General features: G+C 43.2%; 1 protein-coding gene across 1 annotated transcript in view; it reads right to left on the reverse strand.

Annotated features, from left to right (window-relative positions):
* Positions 1-1,533: 1,533 nt before the first annotated feature.
* The window catches only part of FBXL13 (F-box and leucine rich repeat protein 13), a 249,774-nt gene continuing 232,719 nt past the window's right edge, over positions 1,534-18,588 (reverse strand). Inside the window, exons 19-21 of the mRNA XM_044280157.1 lie at positions 18,177-18,311; positions 15,670-15,833; positions 1,534-2,123 (exon numbers count right to left, since the gene is read on the reverse strand). Coding sequence (XP_044136092.1) covers positions 1,961-2,123; positions 15,670-15,833; positions 18,177-18,311 — 462 coding nt within the window. The 3' untranslated portion in view covers positions 1,534-1,960. The remainder of the gene's footprint in view (positions 2,124-15,669; positions 15,834-18,176; positions 18,312-18,588) is intronic.

Raw genomic sequence — 18,588 nt, forward strand, 5'->3', positions numbered from 1 at the left:
CTACAGTATATGACAGACAACAGACAAAAATGTATTTATATAGATAAAGATTGGTCAACTGCTGCAATGCTCAAAAAAGAAATCATAATAGCATATAAAAAAAGGAATGAAAATGCACCAATTGCACCATCCAACTGCTGTTTGTTTTCAAATGGTGTCCATATCACGGCCTCACAGCTGCTGTTCGAGGGAGTACCTGATGACGTTATTTTTTTTTTTTACGACATTGCAAGTGTTGTCTGAGATTTTTAATTGCCTTAGACAACCTCTTTAAGCAACTGGATGCTGCACAAAATTGGGGATGGACATGGATGTCACCTTTATACCCTATGGGCTTAATATATCATTGTTTAGTGCCAGTTTTCGCGAACACTGTGAGAGACTTTTATCAAGACTGGCGTTCCTGTACTCCCACCTTGAGCCCCTGTGCACCAGAGTGTTATGCGATTAATTTATTAAGAGGCAGATGCCACTTTATGTATTAGGCACATCTCTGGCCCTCTGTGCACCGGAAACTCAAGTCTATGCCACCTCAGGGCTGGCGTAGACTTAGCTATATATTACACCAGAAACTGCTGTAAGTTGTAGTAGGTCTGTTGGGCTGCACGAAGCCTTGCTCCTCCTGCTAAGCCCCACCCCCTTTCTCACCAGAAAAGTGGTGAGGTTGGAAAATATGATGTGCGCCATAATTTGCTACTGATTTATGGCACAAGAGTGGCGGAAAAGCATTGATAAATGCCCTTATGTGTTTTTAAACACCACTTATGCAATTTTTGAGCAAGTGTTGCCATATTCCGAACAAAAAGGGAGCAGAACTAGCAGCCCACCACATTTATCTTCTTTTATGCCATTTTTCTGGCATAGAAGAAGGGTACACCCCCCCCCCCCCATTCTTCTGTTTGATATAGACAACACCTATAAAATGTTGCATGATGTAAGACAAGAGAGCTTTTAAAAAGCTTCTGCATTTTTACTACACATTGTTTGTTCCTAAATTTCATAAGATGACTGTGTCCAAGCAAAAATCATATAGTATTTATTTAAAGGGGTTGGCCACTTTCTGGTTATTGTTCACCAATGTGTATATAAGAAAATTATATAACACTTACTAATATAGTCTTTGTGGAAATTCTGCATCATTTGCTGTATTTTATAAGGTACAAAATGTATTTTGTACTGTCCACACAGAGGTCTTGTCCATAAAATGGCTGCTGATGGAGGGTCATGTGACCAGGAAAATCACCTCCATGTGATGTCTCCTCCATTCACACACACTGTACCTGTACTAAACTCCAAACAGAACAAGTCCAGATGGCAGGAGCAGTGTATGTGAATGGAGGAGACGTCACATGGAGGCGATTTGCCTGATCACATGACCCTCTATCAGTGGCCATTTTATGGACAAGACCTATGTGTTGACAGCACAAAAGACTTTGTGTACCTTATGAAAATATAGAAAATGGTGCAGAATTTCAACAAAGGCTATATTAGTAAGTGCCATATAATCATCTTATATACACTTTGGTCAACTATAACCTGAAAGAGGCCAACCCCTTTAAGTATCTAACATTTTCTTAACTTTTACAGATCCTGGATATGACTTTAATATGTTTTGACAGCATTGACCTGGACTTGAGGCACCTAAAATGCCTTCTTTTTTTACCAGCCTGTTAAAGGGGTTGGTCATCTTCTATTAAACATTTACAAATGTACTGAAAACAGCACTATAATCAATTTATTAATGTAATATGATCACGGCTAAGGCATTGTTCCCTGCTGTTCAGCGTCAGGCTCTTGTGCAGTACAGCCAACTCCAATGTAAGCATATCAATTCTGTCCCAACATGGCCACTGATAGGGAGGGGCACTTGACTAGACCAGTTTATGCAATGTGTGGCCGTACCCCAAGAATGGGCATTTTTCACATATAATTGCTTTGAACACAGCTGAAGTTTGTCCATTTATGCATCAATTGACTCATCAGCAGCTTCCTCTTCTGTCTCTTCTACGTGTGATATACCATTTAGTAGGTTACCCTGCCGGTCATATCCAAACCAAGGCGGAGGATCATCTGTACTATATTCAACATTTTGGTATTTGGATTCCATTTTATGAACAGCTGCCCTGTAGAAAAAGAATATTCATCAAATGACACTATATGTTTCTGTAGTTGGGTTCTCACATTTTTCCTACAAAACTGCAACATGGATATGGCCCCAAAACTGCATCAGTTACATTCTAACTTTTTACCTGTTAGTGGGTGAAACTGAAAAAATAATCTAGAAATCTGGAACATTTGCATCATGACCTAAACTCCATGCAGATTTTAACTTGCATTGTTCTGAACTCTGTTGCAAATTCGAAATCAAATATGCCAAGTGTGATGATGGCTTAGTCTCTATTTTATTATACAGTCCTGATCAAAAGTTTAAGACCACTTGAAAAATGGCAAACAAAATCATATTTAGCATGGCTGGATCTTAACAAGGTTCCAAGTAGAGCTTCAACATGCAACAAGAAGAAATGGGAGTGAGACATAACATTTTTTGAGCATTCAATTTAATGAAAACAACGAATAAATTGAAACAGGCTGTTTTTCAGCTGATCAAAAGTTTAGGACCACATGCCTTTAAAAGGCCAAATCAGGTAGTCACACGTTGTGATGGCAAAGGCAAAAAAAAACTCCCTTTTTGAACGTGGACAGGTTGTTGAACTGCATAAGCAGGGTCTCTCACAGCGCGCCATCGCTCCTGAGGTGGGACGCAGTAAGACAGTCATTTGGAATTTCTTAAATGATCCTGAGGGTTATGGAACAAAAAAGTAAAGTGGAAGAACCCAAAAAATTTCAGCAGCACTGAGCCGGAGGATCCATTTGGCTGTCCGTCAAGACACTGGACGATCCTTGACCCAAATTAAAGGGGTTTTCTCAAGACGCAGTTTTATACTTACCTGCTCCCGGCACGCCGTCCACTTCCTGGTTTCGGCAGGGGGCGGGCTCCATCTTCATTGATGTCTTCTCCGGGCCGCGCGCTGTACTGAACGCGCACGCCGAGTCCGCACATGCGCCCTGGTGACTTCTTCCTGGCCAGTATAGTAGACTTGCCAGGAAGAAGTCACCAGGGAGCATGCACGGACTCGGCGTGCGCGTTCAGTACAGCGCGCTGCTGGCTAGGAGAAGAAAAGAAGTCGTCTGCGTACGCGCGGCCACCGCGATTCCTGAGAAGAGCGGTGGCCGTAACCAGGGGAGACGGAAGACAACAGTCAGGTAAGTATAGGTTTATTTTTTTCTAAGGGGTAGGGTGGGGATTTATTAATGAAATATATTTAGAAAATTATCACTGTTAAATCATTAACAGATTTAACAGTGATCATTAAGATGATAATACCCCTTTAAGGCCCTTACCGGTGCTGACTGCAGCCCCATAACCATCAGACGGCATCTGAGACTGAAGGGCTTAAAAAAAAAAATAAACGTCTTCAAAGACCTCGTCTCCTTGAACGCCACAGAACTGATCGTTTGGACTTTGCAAGAGAGCACCAAACATGGGACATTCAAAGGTGGAAGAAAGTTTTCTCTGATGAGAAAAAAATTTAACCTTGATGGTATCCAACGTTACTGGCATGACAAGCAGATCCCACCTGAGATGTTTTCTACACGCCACAGTGGAGGGGGCGCCATAATGGTCTGGGGTGCTTTTTCCTTCAGTGGAACAATGGAGCTTCAGGAAGTGCAGGGGCGTCAAACGGCTGCTGGCTATGTCCAGATGTTTGTATAGACAAAATATAGGGGCACACTACAGATGGGAGCACTAACTCCAAGTATGGATGTAATTTATTAAAACTCACATAAAAAACTATACACATACAGTTGTGTTCAAAATTATTCAACCCCCACTGAAATTGAGTGTTTTGGCCAGTTTGACATTGATTTTGATCATTTCAGTCATCTTGTTTACAATTAAATCAAAGAGGCACTTGTAAGTCAGACAAATATAACATAACATTTATAATGAAATAACCACAAATGTATTTTCTGTGCTCACATCATTATCAGTTTTATTCAACCCCCAAGTGACATTCAATCTTAGTACTTAGTACAACATCCTTTTCCAGTTATAACAGCTTTTTTTTTTTTTGGAAATATAATTTTTTTTATTTTTCTCCCACAATCCAAAAGTAACAAATTGACATCATATCACATTGTACATGAAGATGACTTTGACATAGAAAAAGCATGTTCGGCACGTTACATCATTTGGAAAGTTAAAACAAAACCCCCCAATATAAGACCCAATTCCCCCCCCCCCCCCCCCCCCCCCCTTCCCTGCATCTGCTGGAACACCATACCTGGCTGCACATAAGTACATAAACATCTGGTAACACCTATGTCACTTTTAACATTCCCAGTCTATCCTTGAGATCCTCCAACAAATACCACTCCGTCAACTTGAAGGGGGACATAATCCTGTTATATTCACCGTGATTAATATGACCCAGAATAAATTTGCGCCATGTTAGATACAATTTTTTCCCTCTAACCTCTTTTTGTTGCGTCGCTTCCAACCACTCCAGATGGAATATGCGTCTGAGAGACGTGATGACCATGGATATCGAGGGAGTCTGAGATTGAAGCCACAAGTTTAACAGGCATTTTTTTGCCCCTAGCACAATTTTATGCTCCATTGGTAGTAGAGACGATGTTGTGTAGCTATTGGACCGGTCGTCTTTGTGGTATTGGACATGCAGGATCACAACCACAGGAGTAATCTCCGCCTCACTCCTACCACACTTTTTCAGTAAATCAGAGACTTCATCCCAATATGATCTCAATCTCGGACAGCTCCATAGCCCATGGTATAAATCTGTTCCAGGGGCATCACACTTTGGACATGCCACTATTCTGTCTAATTTTGAACCTGCCCTTGGTACATCAAAACCATAGGTTGCGCGATGCAGAATTTTGAAGTGGGTCTCGCGCCAGTTTTCATCCGGAACAGCCTGATGCAGCGTCCCTATGCCTTTCCAAACCAACTGGTGCACATCCTCAACCTCCAATAATGTTCCCCACTTCCGAAACATAGTCTTGGCCTCCACCCTTTCCCATCTATTTCTAAGGGATTGATAAAGAAGTGAGACTGTCGGTCTAACCTTTTGCCGCAAAAGACTGTCAAAATCATTCGTCCTCCATTCTCTTGTTAGATCCCTGCATAATCTTTTGCCATATGATATAAGTTGCATGTACGGCAAGAAAGTCAGACCCTGCAATCCCCACCTCTCCCTCAACTCCTCCTGCGTCCTCCACCGAGGTTCTGTCTCATGAAATACGTCACCCATCGTTCTTATCCCTTTGCCTAACCACACTGCTATACCTTTGCTACTCCTTCCTGGCTCAAAACAAGGGTTGGCTGCTATTGGGAGATGCTTAGATATTTGATAGGGCAAGTCATACATCTTCCTCAGTATTTTCCACACTACAATAGTATCCCTTAACAACAAAGACATTTTAATTGACCTCGGCAAGTTAGGCAGACTAGTGTGTAGTAATGCCATCAGGTCCCAAGGTTTCGCTAACTGTTTCTCCAGACTGAGATTTGTATAATAAGAGGTCTGATTTTCCCAATCCAATATGTACCTGCTGTTACATGCTATATTATAACCCCTGACGTCCGGGAAGTTAAGCCCCCCCACCTCCCTCCTCAGTTTCAATTTGTCCAGAGCCACTCTCGGCTTTTTGCCTTGCCAGATGAACCGCACAAATCTGCTTTCCAAGAGTTTGACATCAGCATGTCTCAGCAGTAATGGAATAGTCTGCATTGGATACAGCAACCTTGCGACTCCCATCATCTTCACTAGGCAGCACCTCCCCATCAGGGAAAGAGGTAGGCCTTGCCATCTATCCAGGTCGGCCCCTATACGGGACAGTAATGGTGGAAAATTTAATTGATATAAAGAGTGCGGGTCCCTCCCTATCTTCACCCCCAGGTATGTTATGCTGGATTTGGCTATGCTAATTCCTCGATCCCTTTTTACTGTTTGTACAATGTCATTCATTGGCACCAGCGGCAAGAGTTCACATTTTGAAATATTCACCCTGTACCCAGAATAACTTCCAAAGGCCTCCAGAGCCTCGAAAATAACTGGGATATGCTCTCCCGGTCGAGCTAGAAATAATATTACATCATCGGCAAAGAGCGCCGCCTTCACTAGTTTAGTTCCCACCTCAATCCCTGTATACAGGTCCGAAGTGCAAAGAAGCCTTGATAATGGCTCAAGTGCTAAGTTAAAGAGCAGGGGTGAAAGCGGGCATCCCTGCCTTGTACCCTTTTCCAATTCAAAAGGTTTGGAGAGGTAGCCCTGGGTATACACCCGTGCCCTTGGGTTACTATACAAATTTGCAATAAACGTCCTAAAAGCCCCCTTGAATCCCAATCTGTCCAGTACCGCCTCCAGCCACGCCCACCGAACATTATCAAAAGCTTTTTCTGCGTCCAAGGTGAGCATGGCTGGACGTTCTCCTGGACGAGGGTCCTGTCTAACTCTATCCAGCACTGCTAAAACCGTCCGAATATTCTTAACCGCTGAGCGTCCCTGGACAAATCCCACCTGTTCAGCACCTATTAAAGATGGTAAAAAAGAGGCTAACCTGTCGGCAATAATCTTAGATAAGATCTTTGTGTCTACGTTTATTAGGGATATAGGCCTATATGAACTAGGCATAAGTGGGTCCTTCCCTGGTTTAGGTAGGAGTTTAATATAAGATACGTTATCCTTATCCGGACGGGCCTTGCCCTTCAATACGTCATTGTAAAGCTGCAACATTATTGGGGAAACCTGCGAGATCAGCACTTTATAATATTCTCCCGTGAAGCCATCAGGCCCTGGAGCTTTTGCGTTCTTCAGCCCTTTAATGACCCGCTGGAGTTCCTCCATAGTCACCTCCGCATTTAATTTCGTAAGCTGTTCAGATGTCACCGTGGGCAACTCCACCTTATCTAAGAGAGTATCGACTAACGACGCTGAAGAATTGTCCTTATACAAAGCCTCATAATATTGACCAACTATTCTGCTAATACCCGCCGGGTCAATGACTATCTTCCCGTCACCATCTTTCAAACTAAGTATATATTGGGGCTCTCTCCGACCTTTCGCTAGGTTGGCCAGCAAACGACCCGCTTTATTACCAAAACGATATAATTTAGCTTCAAACTGGGTGTGTCTGAGAGATTCTTTATGCTTTTCACTGGCTTCGAAAGCCTGACGCGCTTCAACCCATTTTACTTTATTATCCGCTGTGGGCATTTCTGTGAACTGCCTGTACATTTGCCGGACTCTATTACTGGCCCTCTCCAATGACTGCTGACAAGCTTTCTTCCTACCAAAAATGTAACTCATAATGCGCCCCCTCAAAACTACCTTCGATGTTTGCCAAAAAAGTTCCGGGTTGTCCATGTGAACCTGATTATCCTCCCTATATTCTTCCCACCAGCCAATTAACTTATTCTGAAAGTCCTCATTTCCCACTAGCCCCGAGGGGAACCTCCACAGGTAATCTGATCCCTTTGGAAAAGTGTCTCTCAAGATCAGGGACACCGGAGCATGATCTGACACCATAATATCCCCCACCTCAGCCTGCTCCACCAACCCCACTAGTGAGCCCCGGACAAAGATGTAATCAATGCGTGACCAAGAATCCTGAGCATGGGAGTAAAAAGAATACTCCCTGTCATCAGGATGTAGCTGCCGCCAGGGATCTATCAGACCCACTGACTCTGTCAACTGCCCCAAGACTACGTCATGGGCCACCGTAGTTCTACCCCCTTTCGCCTCAGTCTTTCTGTCCTCCTGCCCCATCATCACTGAGTTGAAGTCACCCCCTACAATCAGGTTTGAGGTCTTATCCAACAACAACCTACTTTCCAGCGCCCTGAAAAATTGTGAGTTATTGACATTTGGACCGTATACATTGAAAACAGTGTACTCCATATTTTGAACCCGTATCGTCACCTTTACCCACCTCCCGCAGTCATCCGCTTCTGAACCCAGCAAGGTGAAGTTGAAAGCTTTGTTGAACAAGATCAGGACCCCCGCTTTCCGCTCCGAGGAGGAGGACCCTATCACCTGACCCACCCATAACTTTTTCATCCTGCCAAAATCCCCTGCTGGTAGATGAGTTTCCTGAAGTAATGCTATATCAGGTTTCAATTTTTTAAGATGGCGGAGAATCATCCATCTCTTCTGCGGAGAGCGGAGGCCCTTAACATTCCAACTAACTATCTTCATATTCTAGGATAATGATTAGAATGATGACTGAAGAAACATATCTCATTACCCAGATGCTCCCAGGACAAGCGCCAGCTGATGCACAAAAATAAACAAGAACATTTTCACATACAATTATGCAAACTACCCCCCTCCCTCCCCCCCCCCTGTTAGTCAAAACCCCCAGAACCAGGTCGTCCCTGTGACACATACTACCCAACAAACAACCTCCTTCCTTCTTATCGACTTCCCTTTTTTCTAGGCTGCAGCACTCAACCACCCGTCCCCCATACTTTACACTATTCTAACCGCAGTGCTCTTTTCTGCAAAACACATAACCATGCAATCCCACAGGCTAAACCTTATACAATACTGCCCTGCGCAATCACACTCCCGCTGCATATTTTAAACCGTGTCCATTTTCCAGTGCTGGTAGAAAAATGACTCAGAACAAAACTAAACATAGCTACCAACAATGTCCACTTCATCTTGACCAAGAGTCCCTTCTTCTGGAGGGACGAGACCCTCTCTTATCCACCGGAACCATCTCCCAGTCACGTCCCCGTCTGTCTGTGGGAGGCGAACGTCGCCACTCCGGGCTTCTTGTCCTCTCTCTCCTCCGCTGTTGCTGTCCCGGCGACCGTCCTCTGCGCCTTGGCTCACCCTCCGTGCTGTCAGCCCGCAGGAACTCCTCCGCTGCCACAGGATCTTGATAGGTTTTGACCTCGCCATCTACCGTTGAGATCTTCAAAATCGCCGGATACAATAACTGGAACCGTATTTGTCGCTTATACAATTCCGAGCAAACCGCGCTGAAGTCACGCCTCCTTTTTGCCACCATGGCAGAGTAGTCGGCGAACATGAGCAAGGTATGTCCTCTGACCTTCAATGGCCCTTTGCGAGCCCGAAAAGCTCTCAGGATTGCTTCCTTGTCGTTATAGTCTAGGAACCGCATAATAACTTGCCGCGGCCGAGACTGGAGGTTCTGCGAAACATTACGGTCATGCGACTGAAAGTCCACCGCAGGTCCCACTCTGTGGACCCGCTCCACAATACGTCTCCCTGCCAGGTTCAGCGCTTGAGGTATTTCTATCTCACAGATCTCTTTCAAAGCAGGCTGTTTCACACTTTCTGGCAGGCCCACTATTCTTAAATTATTCCGCCTGGACCTATTTTCCAGGTCTTCCAGGCGGTCTTTCAGCACAATGTTCTGCTTATAAAGATCTTGGGCTTCATGAGTACACCTGGTCACATCATCCTCCATCGCAGAGACCCTTTGCTCCAGCTCCTCTATGCTTGCCTCATGCCTTGCTACCGTGGAGTGCAGTTCATGCAAAGACTGTGTGAGGGTCTTGGCCAGAGTCTCTTTTATATCTGGGGCCAAGTAGCGGGCCACCTCAATGGCCAGCGTCTTGTAGTCGATGGCACTAAGATCCCCTGCAGGCTTGCCTCCGCTTTCCGCCACCTCTGCGGCCTCCTGGATCGCAATCGGGGAGTGAGGGCGGGAATCCGCCATCTTGCCCTGCGCTGCACATGCGGTCATTTTCAACCCGCTCACCACTTGTCGTCTGCCGCTCCTCAGTAAGTATCGGTCCATGGACCGTCGGCCGGCACTCAGCGGGATCCCCCAGGTGAGTTTCGGGGTCCCTTTTCGTCCGCTGTGTCGGAGCGCAGGAGGATTTACAGGGGCAGGCACCGGAGCTCACTCACTCCGCGTCCTGCATGCCAGCGCCGGAACCGGAAGTCTATAACAGTTTTTAAACGTGAAGCATAGCTTGACACAAGTGTCTTGCAGCGATCTGCGGGTATCTTCGCCCATTCTTCATGGGCAAAAGCCTCCAGTTCAGTCACATTCTTAGGCTTGCGCCAGAGATTCTCAATGCTTTCCAGAGGTTCTCAATCGGATTTAAGTCTGGTGACTGCGATGGCCACTTCAAAATGTTCCAGCCTTTAATCTGCAACCGTGCTCTAGTGGACTTTGAGGTATGCTTGGGATCATTGTCCTGTTGAAAGGTCCAACGTCTCCCAAGCCTCAGGTTTGTGACGGACTGCATCACATTTTCATCCAATATCTCCTGGTACTGAAGAGAATTCATGGTACCTTGCAAAGAAGAAGACAGCCCCAAAGCATGATTGACCCCCCGCCATGCTTCACAGTAGGTAAGGTGTTCTTTTCTTCATAGGCCTTGTTCTTCCTCCTCCAAACATAGCGTTGATCCATGGGCCCAAACAGTTCTAATTTTGTTTCATCAGTCCACAGAACACTATCCCAAAACTTTTGTGGTTTGTCCACATGACTTTTGGCATACTGCAGTCGACTCTTCTTATTCTTTGGAGACAGCAAGGGGGTGCGTCTGGGAGTTCTGGCATGGAGGCCTTCATTACGCAGTGTGCGCCTTACTGTCTGAGCTGAAACTTCAGTACCCACATCTGACAAATCTTTTTTCAGTTCCTCAGCAATCACACGGAGACTTTTCTCCACTTTGCGCTTCAGGTAACGCACAGCAGTCGAAGTCAGCATCTTCTTTCTGCCACGACCAGGTAGTGTTTCAACAGTGCCCTTTGCCTTGAATTTGCGAATGATGCTTCCTATGGTGTCTCTTTGTATGTTTAACATCTTTGCAATCTTCTTATAGCCATTGCCCTTCCTGTGAAGAGAAATCACCTCTTCTCTTGTCTTCCTGGACCATTCTCTTGACTTCACCATGTTTGTAAACACACCAGTAAATGTCTAGAAGGAGCTGAGTATCACAGTAATTGGTGCTTATTATGCTTGATTGCTGCTCCTTGACATCCACAGGTGTTTTCAATACCTGATCGAAAACACTTGAATGAACCTCTGTTCTTAAGAGTGGTAGTCTTTAAGGGGTTGAATAATTGTGTCAATGAAGAAATCACAAAAAAAACATTTAATACTGTATTACAAAAACAATTGATGTCATTTTAGTTGCATTTGGTTCTTTAAAAATTCCTTGTAAGATTTCATTCTGAACACAATTACAAACGTACACTAAATTCCCTAAAACCCTTTACAGCATTGGGGGTTGAATAATTTTGAACACAACTGTAAATAAATGCAATAGGCAGTATAAATGGAGCCACGTAGTATGATACAGTACAAAACACCCTAAAATAACTTCTGTAGGAACTATATTGTCTCTTATTAGAACACTTAGGGCAAAAAGTCACTCAGAAAGTAACAAGAACCCGCCGGTATAATGTATGCAGGTAACTATGTCCCTAAGGACATATTGAAACCATATTGAAACTCTAGAGTGGAATATAATCCCCAGTTTTATGCGTATATACTCTGTCTTTAGAATAAAATATGCCTATGGCTAAAAATGCTCAAATGTAATTAATCTTTCATATCTGGCACCACATAAAAATACAATTATAATATAATAAATATATAGTAGGAGTTGGAAAATACAACGTCAACCACGCAACAACGTTCGCATGAGAAACGCATGCGATATCACGATCAATATATTCTAGCATGCAGCCACTCATAGGATAATCGTATAAACTTCTCATCGAATCTATCGATTAAATATAATCGTATCCAGTCGTTTCCAGGAATCATGTTCATCGACACTTTAAAATTTTCTAATGAATATCGAGAATAATATTCACAATGGAATACCTCCAAGGATTCCAACGATAAGTTAAATCGACAGATATTTCGAAAATTTTCCGGTTGATCTCCTGAGTTACCAGGTCACGTGGGACGCCGCGCAAGGGTCGAGCACACCACGTGGGACGCCGCTGGTGTGCGGCCGCCTGAGACAAGCGCTGCCTGTGTGCAGTGAAGAAGGGTAAGACCCCGCTCCTATTCAGGAGTGCTATCCGGTTATTTGTTATTTACAGTTACTGCTGTGGCAAGCCCTTCATGTACTATTGACTGTCCATTCAATATAATCAAGTACGTACTGCACTATACCTGGATTCTTAAAGTGACTGTCCATTCAATATAATAAAAGTACGGACTGCACTACAACTGCATTCTTAAAGATACAGTCCTCATTAGGGACATAGTTACCTGCATACATTATACCGGCGGGTTCTTGTTACTTTCTGAGTGACTTTTTGCCCTAAGTGTTCTAATAAGAGACAATATAGTTCCTACAGGAGTTATTTTAGGGTGTTTTGTACTGTATCATACTACGTGGCTCCATTTATACTGCCTATTGCATATACAGGTCCTTCTAAAAAAAATTAGCATATTGTGATAAAGTTCATTATTTTCTGTAATGTACTGATAAACATTAGACTTTCATATATTTTAGATTCATTACACACCAACTGAAGCAGTTCAAGCCTTTTAATGTTTGTTTTAATATTGATGATTTTGGCATACAGCTCATGAAAACCCAAATTTCCTATCTAAAAAAATAAAAGAAAAGTGTTTTTAATACAAAAAAAGTCAACCTTCAAATAATTATGTTCAGTTATGCACTCAATACTTGGTCGGGAATCCTTTTGCAGAAATGACTGCTTCAATGCGGCGTGGCATGGAGGCAATCAGCCTGTGGCACTGCTGAGGTGTTATGGAGGCCCAGGATGCTTCGATAGTGGCCTTAAGCTCATCCAGAGTGTTGGGTCTTGCGTCTCTCAACTTTCTCTTCCCAATATCACACAGATTCTCTATGGGGTTCAGGTCAGGAGAGTTGGCAGGCCAATTGAGCACAGTAATACCATGGTCAGTAAACCATTTACCAGTGGTTTTGGCACTGTGAGCAGGTGCCAGGTCGTGCTGAAAAATGAAATCTTCATCTCCATAAAGCTTTTCAGCTGATGGAAGCATGAAGTGCTCCAAAATCTCCTGATAGCTAGCTGCATTGACCCTGCCCTTGATAAAACACAGTGGACCAACACCAGCAGCTGACATCACTGACTGTGGGTACTTGACACTGGACTTCATGCATTTTGGCATTTCCCTCTCCCCAGTCTTCCTCCAGACTCTGGCACCTTGATTTCCGAATGACATGCAAAATTTGCTTTCATCCGAAAAAAGTACTTTGGACCACTGAGCAACAGTCCAGTGCTGCTTCTCTGTAGCCCAGGTCAGGCGCTTCTGCCGCTGTTTCTGGGGAATGCGGCACCTGTAGCCCATTTCCTGCACACGCCTGTACACGGTGGCTCTGGATGTTTCTACTCCAGACTCAGTCCACTGCTTCTGCAGGTCCCCCAAGGTCTGGAATCGGTCCTTCTCCACAATCCTCCTCGGGGTCCGGTCACCTCTTCTCGTTGTGCAGCGTTTTCTGCCACACTTTTTCCTTCCCACAGACTTCCCACTGAGGTGCCTTGATACAGCACTCTGGGAACAGCCTATTCGGTCAGACATTTCTTTCTGTGTCTTACCCTCTTGCTTGAGGGTGTCAATGATGGCCTTCTGGACAGCAGTCAGGTCGGCAGTCTTACCCATGATTGCCGTTTTGAGTAATGAACCTGGCTGGGAGTTTTTAAAAGCCTCAGGAATATTTTGCAGGTATTTAGAGTAAATTAGTTGATTCAGATGATTAGGTTAATAGCTCGTTTAGGGAACCTTTTCATGATATGCTAATTTTTTTAGATAGGAATTTGGGGTTTTCATGAGCTGTATGCCAAAATCATCAATATTAAAACAATAAAAGGCTTGAACTACTTCAGTTGGTGTGTAATGAATCTAAAATATATGAAAGTCTAATGTTTATCAGTACATTACAGAAAATAATGAACTTTATCACAATATGCTAATTTTTTTAGAAGGACCTGTATTTGTGTGCATAGTTTTTAATGTGAGTTTTAATAAATTACATCCATACTTGGAGTTAGTGCTCCCATCTGAAGTGTGCCCCTATATTTTGTCTATACAGGTATCTTTTTCTAGGCCTAAAGGTGGGCCGTTCTAGGTGAGCACCTTTTCCATATAGGCGAGGGGTTGAGCCGCTGGTGATTGTTTATTATGTCCAGATGTTGCAGAGAGCATTCCTCATGACTGAGGGCCCTCGTCTGTGTGGTAACGACTGGGTTTTCCAACAGGACAACGCTACAGTACACAATGCACGCAGGGCAAGCGACTTCTTCCAGGAGAATAACATCACTCTTTTGGCCCATCCTGAGTGTTCCCCTGATCCAAATCCAATTGAGAACCTTTGGGGATGGATGGCAAGGGAAGTTTACAAAAATGGACAACAGTTCCAGACAGTAGATGGCCTTCGTGCGGCCGTCTTCACCGCTTGGAGAAATGTTCCCACTCACCTCATGGAAACGCTTGCATCAAGCATGCCGAAACAAATTTTTTAAGTGATAAACAATAATGGCGGAGCTACTTATTACTGAGTTCATGTTTGGAAGTTGGATTTCTGTTTTGAAGGGGGTTTAGTTTTTTTTTTGGGAGGTGTGGTCCTAAACTTTTGATCAGCTGAAAAACTGCCTGTTTCAGTTTATTCGTTGTTTTCATTAAATTGAATGCTCAAAAAATGTTTTGTCTCACTCCCATTTCTTGTTGCATGTGAAGCTCTACTTGGAACCTTGTTAAGATCCTGCCATGCTAAATATATTTTTGCCATTTTTCAAGTGGTCTTAAACTTTTGATCAGGACTGTAAATGATGGTCTCATGTTAATCCGTTGTATGCTTCATTTTATGTAGGCATTATCAATTGGAGGTGTTGAACCAAGTCCACATACCGTACTTTTTGCTATGCATTTGGTCATGTTTAGTCTCTAAATAAAAAAAAATCTGCCTTTTTCATGGCTTCTTTCTAACCTTGTTTTAAAGGGGTAATGCTGCCCTGAGGTAGTGGCAGGAGGAGCATGCGGTTCATATACTCCGAGGACTCCTGCCTCACACTGCCCTCGGCTCATGCTATACTTGATCAACTGTGAGTTTATGAAAATGACACACAGCTGAGGACATCTGTCACTACTTTATAGTGCCCTCAGGTAGGAAAGAATAAACCTGGTGACAGATTCCTTTTACAGAGAATTAATCACAATGACCAAAGCCTTCATATTAGGGCATCTGCTGTTCTTCAAGAATGGACCCTTGAATGCTAATCAAGAATTTGCATTCAGCCCTTGTAACTTGCAGTATCACAAATCGAAGTCTCCGCGGTGGGGTGCAGGTGCCATCAATATCTGATCGGTGAGGGTCTGCTCACCATGCACTGCGCTGTACATTGTATAGAAGCTGTGTTTGGTTCTGCGCTCAGCTCCATTCACTTTTATGAGGCACAGTCGCGCCTAGGCCATGTAACCAATGAATGTGACATCACATGGCCTAGGCAAAGCTGCAAGAAGGCCGCGGTGCTCCTGAGAGCGCCGATGCCTCCTAAACAGCTGATCGGCAGGGTTCGCGGGTGTCGAAACCCCCACCGTTCAGATACTGAACCCTTTTAAAGAACAATAATTCTTGACAGGACTTACTTGGTAATACTCTTGCAGTAGAGCATTCTTATGGTACGGAGTTGTCTGCAGCCTTTCTGTAAGTACTTTAATGCCTTGTCACTGAGATGGATGCACCCAGATATATCAATGATATGGATGTAACGGCAGCCGCCAGAAAGGTATTGGATGCTTATATCTGTAATCTAGATAAAATATGGTTAGTTACTATTATCATTAATAAGATATACTTTTCCCTCAAACAAAATCAGTAATTGACTATTGTATAGTTTAAAGCCTCTCTGTCACCAGGATCAACCCTATTAAACCAGACATTATGGCTGGTAGGGAGCGTGATGCTGATTTAAAACAATACTTCTCTCTTGTCTCTATGATAAACAGCTACAGAGATATCTGTATTTTTATTCATATGCAAATGAGACGTTTCGAGCACCAGGAGGTGGGGCTGACTCATTTGAGCACTGCTTTGTAACACCCCCTGTGCTCTGAACACTCCGCCCTCCCCTTGATTGACAGGACCAGACATACTAAGGGTAGAGCTGTGTCCTAGTATCTACATATCATATACTCTATGTACTATAGCTTCACGCACTATATGCTCAGAAAGCTAATATACATATTACTGCTTTATCCACAGGCACAATATATGATTATAAACACCAGTAATATGTGTTAGCTTCTAAGCACAGAAAAAACATTCATCACAATGTGGTAATGCTGTAGCGTATTGGTAAATTGTCTGTCATGCATGTAGAGATTTTAAATTCAAGTCTCCAGAGAGACTTACATAAACTTTTGTTTTCTGTTTAGTTACTTTTTTTTAAAGGCTATACTACAATAAATAATATATAATCATATAATAATAATAGAAGGCCTTTCTATATTGAGAATACTACAAAAAAAATTAGACTAGCACATTCATGGTCACAAGTGCATATCCATAAAGCAAGCATACAGAGAACTAATAAAAGCATGGCTGCACAACATTTCACATGCAAACAATAGAACTGAGAAATGGGGATCATTCTAAATTAAAGTGGTATTATACCTACTATAAATGAAATGTTTGCATGTGAAATGTTGTGCAGCCATGCTTTTATTAGTTCTCAGTATGCTTGCTTAATGGATATGCACCTGTGACCATGAATGTGCTAGTCTAAATTTTCTTGTAGTATATATTGAGGGTAGCGGCCTCTTTTAGACTAAGCAACGCCCATCTGATTCTCAATATGATAAGGTTATGGACTTTTATTAGGGGTTAAATGTAGAAGAAAAAACCTAGCAGTCTCTCACAAAATTCAAACCTGGGATCTCTACATGCAAAACCAAGCACTTATTAACGAGCCATAGCCTTTCCACATACAGAATGTTTTTTTCTATGCTTATAAGCGAACACATATTACTGGTGTCTTTATAATCATATATTGTGCATGTGAATAAAGCAGTAATATGTAGATTAGCTTTCTGAACAGATCTCAATGTGGTGAAGCTATAGTACATAGTGTATATGATATGTAGATGCTAAGACGCAGCTCTGCCCTCTGCATGCGGATGTCTAGCCCTGTCAATCAAGGGGATGAGAAAGTGTGCAGAGGACAGGGGGTGTTATAAAGCAGTGCTCAAAAGATTCAGCCCCGCCTCCTGGTGCTCCAATTGCTCATTTGCATATGATAAAAACACAGATATCTCTGCAGCTATTTAGCATACAGACAAAAGAAAGGTATTTTTTTTAATCGGCATGATGAGCCCTACTAGGCAGTATGTCTGGTTTAATAGGGTTGATCCTGGTGACAGAGCCGCTGAGGCGAATTGTAATTTATGGGAATATATTTTACATGATATTGCAAAGGAAAAGCTTCATGTACATAGCAGAGTAGCCTGCACCAAGGCATGCAAAGCCCCTATGTCTCAGTGCTATAGACACTTATGTGCTGCCATATAGTGCCTCTGAGTGCTACCTTATTACAGAGAAATTCTAAAATAGCTCAGTAATATGGCATCTGATGGCGCATACACAGTCTTGTAGAAATCCTGCAGGAAACACAGAGGTTAATCTTTTGCTGATCTTGTTCCTTGCTTAGGCCCCGCCCCTTTGGCTAACAATTGTTTTGTATTACTTCAGTCAGAGCACAGCGGGGAGGCTCCTACTGCAGCCAGAAGTCTTACTACCATACACAGGTCAGTGAGGAGCAGGGGAGGATGTGGCTAATTTTCTAGGACACACAGAGAACATTTCTTTATGTATTTCTCAGCTTTAGGCCTCATGCACACGACAGTTGCTTTTTGCATCCGCAAATTGTGCATCCGTCAAAAAAAAAAACGATGCAGCATCTGTTTTTTTGGGGAGGATCCGTTTTTTTCCACAGATCCCTTGTAATAAATGCCTATCCTTGTCTGCAAATGTGAAAAAAGTAGGACATGCACTATTTTTTTTGCTGAAGGGAAACACGGACAACTGACACGGAACACAAACGGATGAACTATCAGCATTTTTTGCTGACCCATTTTTTATAGCTCCTTTGACTTACCTTTGGACATCCAGCAATATTAATGGATGTGAGCATCTTACAACAAAACGCAATGGTTTTCAGAGTGTTGTTTGTGACTTGCGGACAATGAGAAATATCCAGCATTTCTAGATCCCTTGCCTGGTGGCAGAATTTCTGCACAAAGACACAAACAGTCTGGATTAACACGTTATATGCGTTGAAGCAAACATATAAAATAGACCTAGTACATAAAAAAGAGACGTTCACAGACTCCAGTGTTTAATCAGGTATTGTCACAGAAGAGGAGAAGAATGGATATTAAATGGTAGGAGGACATCTGGCCATCTTAAACCTCACCACTGTCCTGTTTAGGCTGGATTCATACTAGGGATCGACCGATTATCGGTTTTACCGATATTATCGGCCGATATTGAGGATTTTGACTGTTATC

This window comes from Bufo gargarizans, chromosome 2, assembly GCF_014858855.1.
Source record: "Bufo gargarizans isolate SCDJY-AF-19 chromosome 2, ASM1485885v1, whole genome shotgun sequence".
NCBI lineage: Eukaryota > Metazoa > Chordata > Amphibia > Anura > Bufonidae > Bufo > Bufo gargarizans.